Source organism: Aulostomus chinensis, chromosome 5 (genome assembly GCF_037954235.1).
Source record: "Aulostomus chinensis isolate RoL2024-O1b breed Wild chromosome 5, RoL_Achi_v1.0, whole genome shotgun sequence".
NCBI classification, from domain to species: Eukaryota; Metazoa; Chordata; class Actinopteri; order Syngnathiformes; family Aulostomidae; genus Aulostomus; species Aulostomus chinensis.
Window position 1 is genome coordinate 18,272,921 of NC_141324.1, and position 13,708 is coordinate 18,286,628.

The window sequence follows — 13,708 nt, forward strand, 5'->3', positions numbered from 1 at the left end:
AATAACAACCATAAATATGTTTACTGATATCCTTGTAGGTGCTTTTATTCAAGTATAAAAATAAAAGTGAGACATAGCAACAATAACACGTACCGCTAGCATTTTCTTCAAATATTTCAGTCTCTCAGTGACAGCGTATAGCTCGAGATAGACTGTATGACTTCAGCGCAAATCAACATACTGAGAGTGTGAATGCGCATTAGATTAGAGAGAACATCCAGCATTGTTGCTACCGCCAGTACCAGTAACGGCTGATGATTCAGCTGTATATGTTAATTTTTGCAGCTCAAGGCCTGGATGTGTCTGGTGACACACAAAGACTGTGTTGTGTTGACTAAAAGACAGTCATTGTCTTATTTTACACAGACTGTCTATTTTTAAATCTGGGGGGATGGGGGGGGGGGTAGGCCAGGAGGAAAACGTCTATTCTGAGAATAATTCAAAGGCCATTTATACCCAATGGAGAGAAAACTTTTAAATCACTTCAAAGGGAAAGAAAAGTGACATTGTGCATTGACCCAGATAGATAAAGCAGGCATGGATCTTCTGCAAAATAACCAGAATTAGTAACACGATCCTGCAGTTTTCTGTCTCCCTGTTTGGAATGTATACCAATGATTACTTCATCCAACCTAAAAGTTTGTCTTTTTCTTTCTACCCTAATTACATAATACAGAACACATCCAAGTCTTATCCTGATGTCAAGAAAATGTCAAAATACCTCCCACCCTTATCAAGAGGAAAGTAACTTATCCTCAATGTTTTGAGTTCTTTGGAATTTATCCAAGCTGATAGCAAAGCTTGAACATGGATTTACAGCTAAACAACTGATTATTTGACTCACGCTTAAGATTTTTATGACTTTTGAGTTCTTATCTTCTTTTTCTGGATAAAACATGGTTACAGTAACAAAACAAAAAAAAAATCTTACTGAGTCGCGAAGATCCTGACATTGTCCAAGGTTTTTGATGTATTATGATCCTGAATTCACCTTAGTAGAGGGATGACCTTTGTTTAACTTAGAATGCAAGTTTAAGCTCTTAAACCTGGCAGGATTTTGATTCAACATTTACGGGACACGCTTCTGATTTCAGGTATTTAATTTGCAACTTAACTGATGAAGGCCACAGACCCTACCAAGTAGATGTTAGCATTGGCGCAATATGAGGAAAATCTCGGACTCTCGAGCTGGTAAATTCTCCAGTTTGATCACTTGCTGTTGGCTGTGTTGCATGGAGTGCACTGAGCCAGAGAGGTGGTTGATAAGATAAAAAATAAAGATAAATAAAATGGTAAAGATGCAAAAAACAAAACAAAATCAAAACAAAATCAAAACAAAACAAAAAAAACACCAATGAGCTGGAGATGCTAAAAATCTTTGTAGAGACATGCAGAATTTTGCAATCACTTTCTTTAGCTAGCTCCTATCACAGAATTCATATATATTCTCTAAAACTAAGAGTCTGGACGTTAGCAGCTCTGCCCTGGTCAAATGCCAGTGTTAGCATGCTAACATAAAATTATAATGCTAATATACTGATGCTAATCATTTTAGTTTGGGTTTTCAAAAACCTATTCTACAACTGCATCTGATAGAAATTTCACAGGCTTTGCAGTTATTGGGGTTAGCAGCTAGCTGTTAGCTGTCAGAGGTTAGGGATTAGCAGATAAAATGAGGGACAAACAAGAATTTTGACGTGATTGTAGCATTAGAAAAAATATGGCATCACAAATATTCTGCATACATGTAGACCGAATTTCATCACGATTTATTAGTTGAGTCTCATTCCAATGGACTTCAAAATGCTAACTTCTATTGGCCAACAATCATTAGGGTCCATTCAGGGGGAACCATGAATCTGTATACAATATTTGATTGGTAAAAAGGTAGACCTGCTCAAGATAACAAGTTAGTAGTTAAAAATATTTTCTTATCAATGCACATCGTGGCAGTCCATCAGGCATTGAGCTATTATAAATCGAGCCGCTCCGCTGTTGTGTCACAGGGGAATTAATTGTCTAAAAATAAATGTTTAATCTTGTAGTCACATTAGATTTCAGGAAAATAAACAAGGACTTACAGTCAAGGTCACGCTGTCCTATAAGAACTGCTGACTACCTGTGTGCCCAGTTCACGGTGTGCCGAGGAATGCTCAACATCTGCTCGCCTTCGTTCCCCCCTCATATAATTCTCACTCAGTACAGGGCAGTGATCACAGGCTACTCTGTTAGCGCTGCTGTCCTAAAGGAGGAATGCAAACACCCGAGAAACTCTTCCAAGAATCCCCAGTTGAGGACCTTTCTGGAATGTCCTAACGAGCCTTCTCCGCTGTGTTTACAGTTCCAGACCGATGGCAACCCTGCAATCTGCCCTGCCAGCATATCATTATCTGGGCTCCTCAGGGGACACACAGAGAAACAGAGTTAAAGGAGTTTTCTTCTCCAAAACCAGAGGTTTCAATGCCTTTCTTCACTGCCGGGCCGACCATGTTACTCCAGCAGCAAGAGAAAGACAGAAGAGACCACAGACAGTGACTTCATGAGTTTTAATAAATTACTGCAAACCACTTCAAATTGGGGAGATGATAGGGGAATAGCTAGATGCTGACTGTCCTGTCTTGTTAATCTGGTTGTGATGTGGTGGCTCAGTGTGTTGGGTCACACTGGGGAAAGACAGGAGGCAGTGATTCATAGTAAAGCAGACAGAAGAGATTTTTGATTTTGAAAGTTTTTATTGATTGAGCATCAGTCACAGCAGGATATAACAACCACCTTGACGTTCTACTGAGTGGAAACTTCAAATATTCTTGTGACGAGAGAGAAGAGAGTCAGTGTGACTTGGTAGGATGAGAGAGGTATGTGATACAGCTGCGGTGGTAGTGGTAGTGGTGGTGGTGGTGGTGGTGGTGGTGTGTATGTATGTGTGTGTGTGTGTGTGTGCATGTGCGCACGTGTCCCCCCCCCCCCCCCCCCCAGCTGACAGTGTGTTCTGAACTTCTTCAGGAACACAAAAAGGATCTCAGACTTTATTGACTTCAGACTACTCTTATGTAACACTGGAATGTTGGAACTGGACAATCACAGTAAATCAAAGAGTTCCTTCCAAGAAAAACTGCTGTGTACCTTGTAAATACAAGTGATGAAAAAGACCCATTATGCCATTCAGGAGGCAGATGCCATCTAGTGGCCATAGTGATTATGACCGCAGGAATGTATAAATCAAGAAGTTTATACGGCGAGGTAGGTTGGGGTGGTGGATAGGTTAGCCCCACAAACATGGAACTCTGCTAGTTGTGAGTTTGTGTTGTTGTGATGGAATTTGCAGCAGGAGACCGTTGTTTATTTCCCGTTTTCAGTTGCGAGTCCAAACAGTGTTTAAAAAACCATGGCCGTCCCCTGACCTTAAGAAAGGTGCTCATTTGAACCCAAAACCATGATCTATCCCTGAACACTGAAGTGTTTCTGTGCCTAAATCTAACCGGATCTCAACCGCAGCACGGAGACATTATATTTTTTAACATTGGTGCATGAGAAACATACCAATGGGTCATAAACTTTACATGGTGAGCTCAATTGTTTCACAAAATGTCAATTATCTCGGAAAGAATACTTGTCTGAATATAAAAGTACATAATTAAACTTAATATTAAGACACTAAACAAGTTTTGAAGAGACACGATTTGATTCAAAAATCTAGACTGGCATTTATTTATTTATCATTAGCCAGTGTTTTATGCCTTTGCATGCTGCTGCTTGTATTCATGATTTGTTCTTTCTGTCATGACCAAAGGTGAGCGTGAGGAAGGCTTACAGGTGCTGTTTTGCCGATGATGTGGTCCTGATGGATGTGTGACCCTCCGCTCTCATTCGATCAGCCATGTGTGAAGCAGCTGGGATGAGGATCAGCGCCTCTAAATCTGAGTCCATGGTTCCCAGCAGGGAAATGGTGGATTTCCCACTTCAGGTAGGGAATGTGTTCTTTCCCCCAAGCGAAGGAGTCGAGAGTCCTGTTCTCCAGTGAGGGGGCTGTGGTGCCATGCCATAGCATTCTTTAAAACATACAACCAAATGAATTTAAATTGTCTACCCATTAAATGACCAAAGCCCATAATTCTTCGACTGAAAGTCTAATTATACAACTTCTGAGCTTCATATGCTCACACATGTGTTCTTATTACTCAGAGACTCAAGAGGTGTCATTCTGCTGGGAAACCTCGTGCCCAGACAAAGCAGGACCCCTTACAGCTTCCTGCCCACAACAATGGTTTGAGGAGAGAATGAGGGGTAACTAGAGGACATGGAGGCTTCACCTCCTCAGATACCCCCCGACCAGCCGAGGCCTCACAGGAACTCCAACTGGATGAGTGCCTGCTATGTGAAGAGCGGATGCCCAAAGTGTGGGAATTTCACCTATCATATTTTTCCAAAGAATTCCAAGCTTGTGACCAACAGGGCCATGGCAGGATGTGTGTGTGTGTGTGTGTGTGTGTGTGTGTGTGTGTGTGTGTGTGTGTGTGTGTGTGTGTGTGTGTGTGTGTGTTTTCGAGGAGTTTAGCCTTGAGATGTTATACTGTGTGTGTGTAGTACAGGATATGTGTGTTACCATTGCATTTAGTTTACTCACTTCCTCAGATTCATTTTCTAATCAACCAGATTAAAGTAATCCTGAAAGTTTAAGAAAGAGCAAACTAAAAACTTAATAACTAACTGTGTGTGTGAGTGTCTGTGGCGGAAGAGTGTATTATCACCTCAGCAAATCTATGTAAATATCATCCTCTGTTGCATAAATGCAGTGTTTAGAGCAGCTTCTGGAACTTTCTAATTGATTATATGTGTGTCAGTTTATCAAAGGTGTCCTGACATGACCTGCATTGGTAGACAAGACCAATATAAGCAGGAAAAAAGAAAGAGAGAATATTTTCTACCACTCAGCCTGTCTTAGATAGCAGTTGTTCACTTCTGAAATTACAAAATTATCCTAAAATTAAGATAAATCTTAAAACCGTATGTTTTGAAAATGTCATTCCCTTTTAGATCTAAAGTGAAAAGAGAAATATGACACTTCTTGAGTTTTTCTTTTTAATGAAGACAGCTTTTATCAATTTCCCTTTTAAATTTCACAATACAATATTTAAAATACAATATTATGAATATTTTTTTTAAGCAAGTTTGGTGAACCTGGCCCCAGATGTAAAGTATCAAAAGCACAAGTATACTAACTAACAGCAGAACTGCTTTGTCAGCCTGGCACTAAACTTTATTGGACTGGCGTACCACTGGGTGATATTTAATCACCATTCTAATATTGATTTGAACCATATGCACGACAACAGTGTGTCAGGCCTGCACTGAGTTAATGTCCAAAACCATTACCGTCAGTTTGCCCCAGGCGCTCCATATTGTGGAGTTGAATGATTTGATTCTGTTTACTGACAACTCTCAGTGCTTCCAGGTTAAAAAAGGACATTTGCTGTCAGCGCTTCCACCAAATAAAAATATGTTCTTAAAGACTGTGGACTGAAACTTCTTTAAGAGGAATGAACGTTTAGGAACGTTTGCTGGTCCTCCTGTGGCGCATTATTTTTTGTAAGTGCATTTGAAGACCTAATGGATGTTTTCATTCATAATCTGATTGGTAACCAATGGCGATTCTGTAGGGTCACATAAAAAAGATGTAATTTAAGCCCATCTGTGCAAAGTTAATCAATCAAGCCTAACATTAATTCAAGTTTCCACAGCTGGTTTGCAGTTGTGACAAATGCCCTCTCTGTTCTGATGAGATGTGGGTCACATTTCCTCTGTTGGACTAATTTCCTTTGAACTTCGGTGAAGGTTGTTTGCCTGTGTAAGGACTCGGTTGAAGCATCCATCTAATATAGTGACATCTAGTGGTGAGAGGTTATATCAGGGGTTTTTTTTTCATGTGGTCTCTGTTGACGTCTGTAACAAGAAACAGAAGATCGCAGAGTGATAGCAAAATTCCAGAGACATGAAGGAAATATGTTAGCAGCTTTTTTAAAAAATTTTGATGCAAATACCCCCCCTGCAGATGGAATTGTTTTTCTAGGACTGCTATTTGAGCACCAACAAAGTGCTAACTTACTGATTCTGACATTACTTTATGATTTGCTGTCTTGGTATTTTTTCCCCTTCACTGCTTTAGAAAAGATTCCAAGAGAACTTTTTGTCAGTGGTTGTTTTCTCTGCAAGGAGCCCTCAAGTATGCAGGATGTCTCATGAGCCATTTAGACAGAGGATTCATAAATAAACACACACACATGCACAGATACACACTCTGGAATGAGCATGTTTCACATCCTCTGTTTGGGGCCTGTAGGAGCGGGGTAACCGTAGCAACCGAATACCAAGGGGAGAAGAATCTCTGCACTGCCTGGCCGAGCTCCATCTCTCTGGCAGTCGTGCTAAAACTCTTGAATCCCATGACAAAAACAACATTCCACATCTAAGTGATAGTCTTCAAGGAATTCCTGTTAAACAGAGGCATTTCTTTGTGTGCATACCTCATTGTATTGAAACCATCTGCTATGATGTGTGAATGTGAATTCTTCTCCAGAGCGAGAGGGGCATTGTGAAACTGATCCGTCGAAACATCTGGAAGTTTTCTCTCCATATGTGCATGTTTATTTGGCACGATGAGACACCTCATACTCCAGGGGGTTTACAGCTAAAGCTGAGCCGTGTACTTCGACTCTCCAACACTACTTTGCTGATATAAACACGTTATCACATGCATGCAGACATTCCCACGTCCCACACGATACGGTCATATTTAGCTGTGATGTGATACTACTTGGAACAAGAGAGAAAACTTATCAGAAGTCTGACGGTAAAACCCCGCGGTTGCCTCATTTTTTGCGATGTGTTTTGTTGAACGCAAAATGAAACATTATGTTAAAGCGTGGACTACCAGCTGGGCAGAGCCTCCAGACCCTCAGGGGCTTCAAGAGTTGGTGTAGATTAATTGCACATTTATTGGATGGACCGTGCTGTGAATAGCATTCTGGGAGCTTTCTTATGAAAGACAGATTATTTTGACCCCATTATAAGTTGTCAACAAGTCATTGTTTCTTGTTCTCTTTTCCATATTTTTCACATAGTTTTCATACCTAGTTAGAAAATGTCATAAAAATTTCTTAAAAATGCCCTCATTTGTGAAACGTTCTTCTGTTCTGCACAAAGTTATTCTTCCAGGCACAAAATTGTGAAGCCCTCAGTTCGGTCTTACAGACAGGAACCTTAGATGTCATAGATGAATTACAAATACTTACCAGGCATTGCTTCCTGTCTGTAAGACTAATTGGGGGATTTAAATGACATACTTTTGTGTGCATGAACAAATTTGTAGATGAGAACACTTCCTGAACGAGGCCCAATGATTGGAGTCGACGTGTGCAGACTTTACGTTGACTTTCACTAAGACACACCTATCTGTAACACCCAGCATGGTTTGACAGCAGCGCCAATAACTGCCTTCAAATGGCAGGTAAAATAAACCAACTCTGTCAAACAGATAAAAAAAACAAACAACCAACATTATAATAGCTGTCATGAAGGAGGGATTTTTTTTTGCAGGGGTGTTGTATTTTAGTAAAAATCAGTCAGTGGTTTTAGTTGTCATGTTCTGGCTACTGTAGGGCTGTTGTGTTATACTGCTTTTTTTTTTTGCTTTTTTTTTTGTTTACAAAATGAAGTGTCAAGTGAGTGTTTGTTGTACTGAAAACATGAAGTTGAGGATCAGACGGCGTCTGTTTGCCACCCGGATCATCCATCATAACGTGAATGCATTACAGCAAGCTGCACCCTCCTTGAATTACATCCAAAATGTGTGTGTATGTGCACCCTTTATACACCTGTGTGTTTCTCAACTGGAGCTGAATCCAAAAGTAAAGTAAAGGGTACAAAAAATACTGAAGTATTCAGTGCAATTTAAAATCCACCACTGAGCATTTTGCCACATTCACTAAGTAGAATCTGGTCGTTTCATCGTCATCGTTTAACAATGTGTAATTTACAATTCTAGTAATGATAATGTAAGTCACTGGTAGCATCCTTGAGAGTTTGCAAGAGGACGAGAGACGTTGTGGAAAGCCCACTGCAAGATGCCGTCGATGGAGCCCTGCTGAGAGAGGAACAACACACACACACACACACACACACACACAGAAAGAGAGAGAAAGATCAGTTGATTCGCAAAAAGACCGAGCCCTGGTGACATCATGTAGCAAACATGTGCATGACATCAGTTACAACAGTCTTCATCCGTTTATGACCGCAAAGATACATCAGCTTATGTTGTCATTTTTGGGTCAATCTGTCATCACATTTTATTGTTACCATTACATAGATGCTATCAAACATACATATGAAACACACACATATGAAATAAATATGGGTTCACATTACTTTATTGGAACATAAGATCCACACACATCCGCACATGTGTCATTGTTAGAGAGGACAAACTAGACTCCAACACAACAGAACACCATGACGCCTTTCTCTCTAACAGGCTGTGTTTCGCCGTGCCATCTGATTCCCATCTGTGCCACAAGAAGAGCTGTAAGCCCCAACATCTACATCACGTCTACATCTCTATCAATGCATCACTGAGCTCCACTCACGTCTCCCAGGATGGCGTCCAGCTCATCTCTATGGAGGATGGGCTCATGGATGGAGGAGCTTTGGTCATGACTGTGTGTGTTCTGAACAACTGAGCCCAGCTACATTGACATGCAAACACACAAGTCATTAAAAACTCAATTATGTACTCTCTCTCTCTGTCTGTCTCTCTCTCTCTCACTCACACAGACACACAGACACAGACACAGACACACACAGACACACACACACACACACACACACACACACACACACACATGATATTCAGACTTGTCAGTTAAGTGCACACACCTGTAGACCTCTAGAATCTGCCTCCTTTCCTGCAGTGCTGGGCCAAGCCTTGGAGCAGGACACACAGATGGATTTCCCTCTGACAAACATAGGGACACTGTGAGATACATGTCTTTGTTTATAATGCTATAATGGGGGGGGGGGGGGGGCTGAAGCCTATCCCAGCAGCTACAGGCATGAGGTGAGGGCCACCCTGGACAAATCACCAGTCCATCACAGGGCCAACACATATAGACAGACAACCATTCACACTCACAGTCACACCTACAGTCAATTTAGAGTATCAGTCAGCCTCGTCCACTCTTGATGTCTTTGGACTGTGGAGGAAGCTGGAGTACCAGAGAGAACCCACACAGGAACAGGGAGAACATGGAGACTCCACACAGAAAGATCCTGTGATGGAGCCGGGACTCGAACCTGGAACCTTCTTGCTGTGAGGTGACAGTGCTGACCACTGCACCACCATGCCGCCTCAGCTAATATGTGATTGCCCAATTTTTTTTTTAATGAAAATCAGCCAGCAGTAGTTGCCAAATGTCACCACCCTCCCACCACACACCACAGAAACAATAAAAAGATGTGAACGTGATATTTCAGATTTTGTAAAAAATGATTAAAAGCAGAGGCGGCACAGTGGTGCAGTGGTTAGCACTGTTGCCTCATAGCAAGAAGGTTCTGGGTTTGAGTCTGCATGTTCTCCCTGTACCTGTGTGGGTTCTCTCCAGGTACTCCAGCTTCCTCCCACAGTCCAAAGACATCAAGAGGGACTAACAGGAACAGGAATAAGTGGAAGAAAAGGGATGGATGGATGGATGGATGGATGGATGGATGGAGATGCAAAGGAAGTGAGAATTGCAAATCATACTTTTTTCAAAGGAAGAGTCCCATTTTAGTATTTGACTATCAGTTTTGGTGGATCAGAGAGTGTGGGTGCGCCAAATAAAGACAATGAATTTCATAAACTTGGCACAGAACAAAATAATATTTCCATGTATTATTGATAATATTGAGGGTCAGACATGTGAGGCTAAAGCAAATGCTCTCTGTTTAAATGCTTGTGGAAAGCATTCAAATGCACGCCAGGACAAAATGTAAAAGTCATTAGAATGTAAAAGTCTGAGAACCTCTGCATCACACTACATATCCTGCTGCTGGGGTACATTCACCATCATCATTATTAGTCAGCGTTTGCTAGTCAACATGTGCACTTGGGGCACATGGCTGATCAAGCATTAAAAGAAATCAGCAGGAAGTAGTGAAGAATGTACACACGCACAGACAGACACACTCACACACGCACACACACGCACACACACACACGCTCAGTGACGGGTCTTACTTGGAGAAGTGGCAGTGTGCATGAAAACACTTCATACACTGTAGGCAGTGAGTCAGGTCTCCTCCTGCCAGGTGACACACTCCACACAGCTCCCTCACACCGATCAGATCTCCACCTGAGTGCTAAAAACACGCATTTATTTCAACAAACACAATATTACCAAAAATGGAGAAAAAAAAATCTGGTCCGCAGACAGACACAGAGTGCCTCACAATGTCATTCTGCCCTCCACACAGTATCAAATGATTGTGACATCTGACCCGTGTGTTGTTTCATTATGATTATGAATGTAAAAGTTCATCTGCATCCAACCATCACACATTTGGCTGCTGCATATACATGAGTAGAACCTAGTCAGCAGAAAGAAAAAGGCTTTGTCTACATAAAGTGACCCCCCTTTTGTTAAAACTGGACCATCAGCAGCGTCCGTGTATTTTGAGACCCCTGCTTTACAGTTTTACCTGGGTTCTGCCACTGAGCCCGTTCATAGAAGCTGTGGCACCGAGGAGAGACGAGGACGACAGTGAGGAGAAGAAGGAGGTGTCAAAGATGGAGGTGCTGCAGCTGGCGTTCGTCTGCCGAGGCGGGGAGAACTGCGGTACATCAAATATTATCATCAGTATAGGCCGTCAAGACTCAGTCTGAGGAAAATGCAACTTTCCATCCAGAATGCAGGTATTTATGGAATTTTATTGAACAGCCATGAAGATTTTGAAATTATCAAATTGATTTATCTGGGAATGATCATTATTCATTTATCAAAATAGCAATCATAAGCTGATAATCACAGGATCCTGCTACTGCTGAACTTACTTGTAAAGGATGCAGGATATTCTCTTGTTTCACTCTACTGCCACGACACCACTCACACTGCCAGGAGCCACTGCAGAAGACAGAATATAATTTGACACCTTTATTTTTGGAACATCAGGTGCCAAAAGACATGAAACTAAGTTTGGATGTCACCGTTATGGTTGAGGGCTACTCAGACCTGGGAATAGACATGAGTGGAGGGTTCAGGCAGGCCAGATGAAAAGCTCGAGGACACCCATCACAACATATCAACTCCCCTCCATCCCTACACGCCGTGCACTCATCTTCATTATAGTGACTCTAGAAACACACACACACACACACACACACATACACACACACACACACACACACACAAAGTGCTTATATGACACAAAAACAAATGCAAAAACAGTCAGACAACAGCTGGGTAGCCTGAGACGGGACCTCTACCATGTTGGTGGTTGTCTCCCCCTTGTGGTGAAAAGTTGTCTTTGCAACCATGGACTTTGACGCTCCCTTCACGTCTTCTAATGATGTGCAGAACTCCCTGTTTCCGGGGTTCCCTGCAGAATGCCAGGCGTTTTAAAATTATATTTCTGGTTGAAATATCTCAGGTCAGGTTTAGATTTACTCTCCTCTCATCCTAGACTTATTTGAAATTCATAAATTGTGATTATTAAACACACGATATTAATGTGATACTTTACCCTCTGAACCAAGCATTTGCTGGAGGTGAATCTTCTCTCTGGACCGGTGGCTGCTTGGCAGTTCACTGGCGGAGGCAGAAGAGGAGGACGGTGTGACACCTCTTTGGATTGAAGACGACACCACTTCACCTTTGGCAGAATTTAGCACAAGCGTTTAATGATTGTGAATATGTCTTTAGAAGTTAGATTTTCTTTTTTAATGAATTATTACTATTTCCAGATGGTATCTGTGGTGATGGAGCTTCAAGCTTCACCCTGTAGAGCTTCACTTTACCCCCTGAGGCAAACACACAACATCATCATTTAATATCCTTTTGTACCGATGGTCTGCTGAATGTTGAATGCTAATATTGCAGCTTTCAGTTTTTCCTCAAAATAAAACTATATTTTTAGCGAAACCTTGACCATCGCTTGTCTTGGCTTGATACTGTGAATGATTGTGGGAGTGCCTCCTCTTCTTGCTGTGACCTCCAGAGGATCTCTTCTCACCTCTGGAACAAGTAGCCTCTCTCTCTGTCAGCAACGATAAACAAAAATCTAGATTATACATAATAAATACAATTGTCACAGATTGATATTTCTGTCTTAAACCTTGTGGCTCTGCTTTTATAGGCTGAGACGCAACTGAAGTTTTAATGCTGAATCACACGGAAGACAAAGTAACAGAGACAGCATGCTTGAAACGTCATTTAACATCCAACAATACAACAAGGTCATCAAAACATGAAAAAAGCGATAATAATATGATTCCAAAGATTTTCTTGTTAAGTTGTGCTGATAATTGTTTAAAAATAAATAGTTATTGGCCCAGAAAGCAGAATAATCATTTTCGCTGAAGTCTGATGTAAAAATCTGATTTATGAGCTTCTCTAAATGTTTTTAAAATAAAGGAAAACGATACTATTCATTCAAATTCTCAATGTTTACGTGTTTTTCAGTATGTGAATATCATATCAACTTGTTTAGTTAATGCGGGTATATTTTGATAGATCATATTGGTAATTATCAGCCAAAATCTGTTATTAAATATCGGCATATCAGATATCGTCAAAATCCATGATTGTGTTGGCTCCTCTGCTGGTCTCAAGACAGTCAGTGAGTTTGTTCTGGTTGGAGTGTTCTGGAGATGTAAATTCAATTATATAACAGAATATCTGCAGAAAAACAGTGATGGCTCACATTCTATACGGTAACCCATTCTATAAAGTTTCCCTTTCAGGTGAGCAGTAAATCCTGTTAATGTCTGACTATTTTATCTAGCTTGACGTTGAATGTCACATACTAGTCTTCAGGTTAGCAAGCAGGCTCTTGAGCTTGGGGTAGCTGTCCAGATTGTAGTCTTTGTTCAAGTTTCTCCAGAAGGCCTGGATCGTTGATTTGCTTCCTTCCAGGACCCGGGACAGGAGGGAGTACATGGCTTTGTGGATCCCCTCTCTGCCCTCCTTCTCCAGTGTGTCCTACAGATCCACACAAACAGTACAGAATGATCTGCACATAGAGGTCGACAATATTTCTGAAAATCCACATTGTCATCAATCAGGGTTTTAAGGGGAAAAAAACTACATATGTCAACAAAAGGAATGAAAAGAGGTAAACAAACCATCCAAATGATTGTAAATGAAGTTGACCGATAGTAAACTGAACACCTGCTTTCCAAAGAGATTCTCACCGTCAGCAGTTGGTCACTGATGATGCTCTTATCCGCCAAACCATAGATGAGAGGAAAGGGGTCATCTACAGCCATGGCAATGTCGGTACGCATCTCCTTCAGTAGGAGGGAAAAGTTTGTGTCTTTGACCGGCTCCACTCTGGACATGATCTTCTTTGAGTGTCAATTAGTTTCGACGTGATCTGGAGCCGACCTGAGCTCCTCGCAGCAGCGCTTTAGGAAGAGGTGTGTCCTTCAACGGGAAGTAAGTATTGCACAGGTGCATAG

General features: G+C 41.4%; 1 protein-coding gene and 1 long non-coding RNA gene across 2 annotated transcripts; one reads left to right on the plus strand and one right to left on the minus strand.

Moving 5' to 3' along the window:
* The first annotated feature begins 2,429 nt into the window (after nucleotides 1-2,429).
* Nucleotides 2,430-5,337, plus strand: LOC147261566 (uncharacterized). The gene is made up of 3 exons (XR_015116117.1): nucleotides 2,430-2,855; nucleotides 3,791-3,964; nucleotides 4,183-5,337. It is a non-coding gene; the product is annotated as an uncharacterized LOC147261566 (long non-coding RNA).
* A 2,267-nt stretch (nucleotides 5,338-7,604) lies between these two features.
* On the minus strand, nucleotides 7,605-13,694 carry aire (autoimmune regulator). The gene is made up of 11 exons (XM_086205085.1): nucleotides 13,442-13,694; nucleotides 13,055-13,229; nucleotides 11,773-11,901; nucleotides 11,516-11,628; nucleotides 11,262-11,383; nucleotides 11,084-11,153; nucleotides 10,732-10,863; nucleotides 10,271-10,392; nucleotides 8,932-9,010; nucleotides 8,643-8,741; nucleotides 7,605-8,140 (listed from the first exon to the last, which is right to left on the minus strand). The coding sequence occupies exons 1-11, from the start codon at nucleotides 13,586-13,588 to the stop codon at nucleotides 8,057-8,059; spliced, it is 1,272 nt and encodes a 423-aa protein (XP_086061211.1). The 5' UTR covers nucleotides 13,589-13,694; the 3' UTR covers nucleotides 7,605-8,056.
* Between the last annotated feature and the right edge of the window lie 14 nt (nucleotides 13,695-13,708).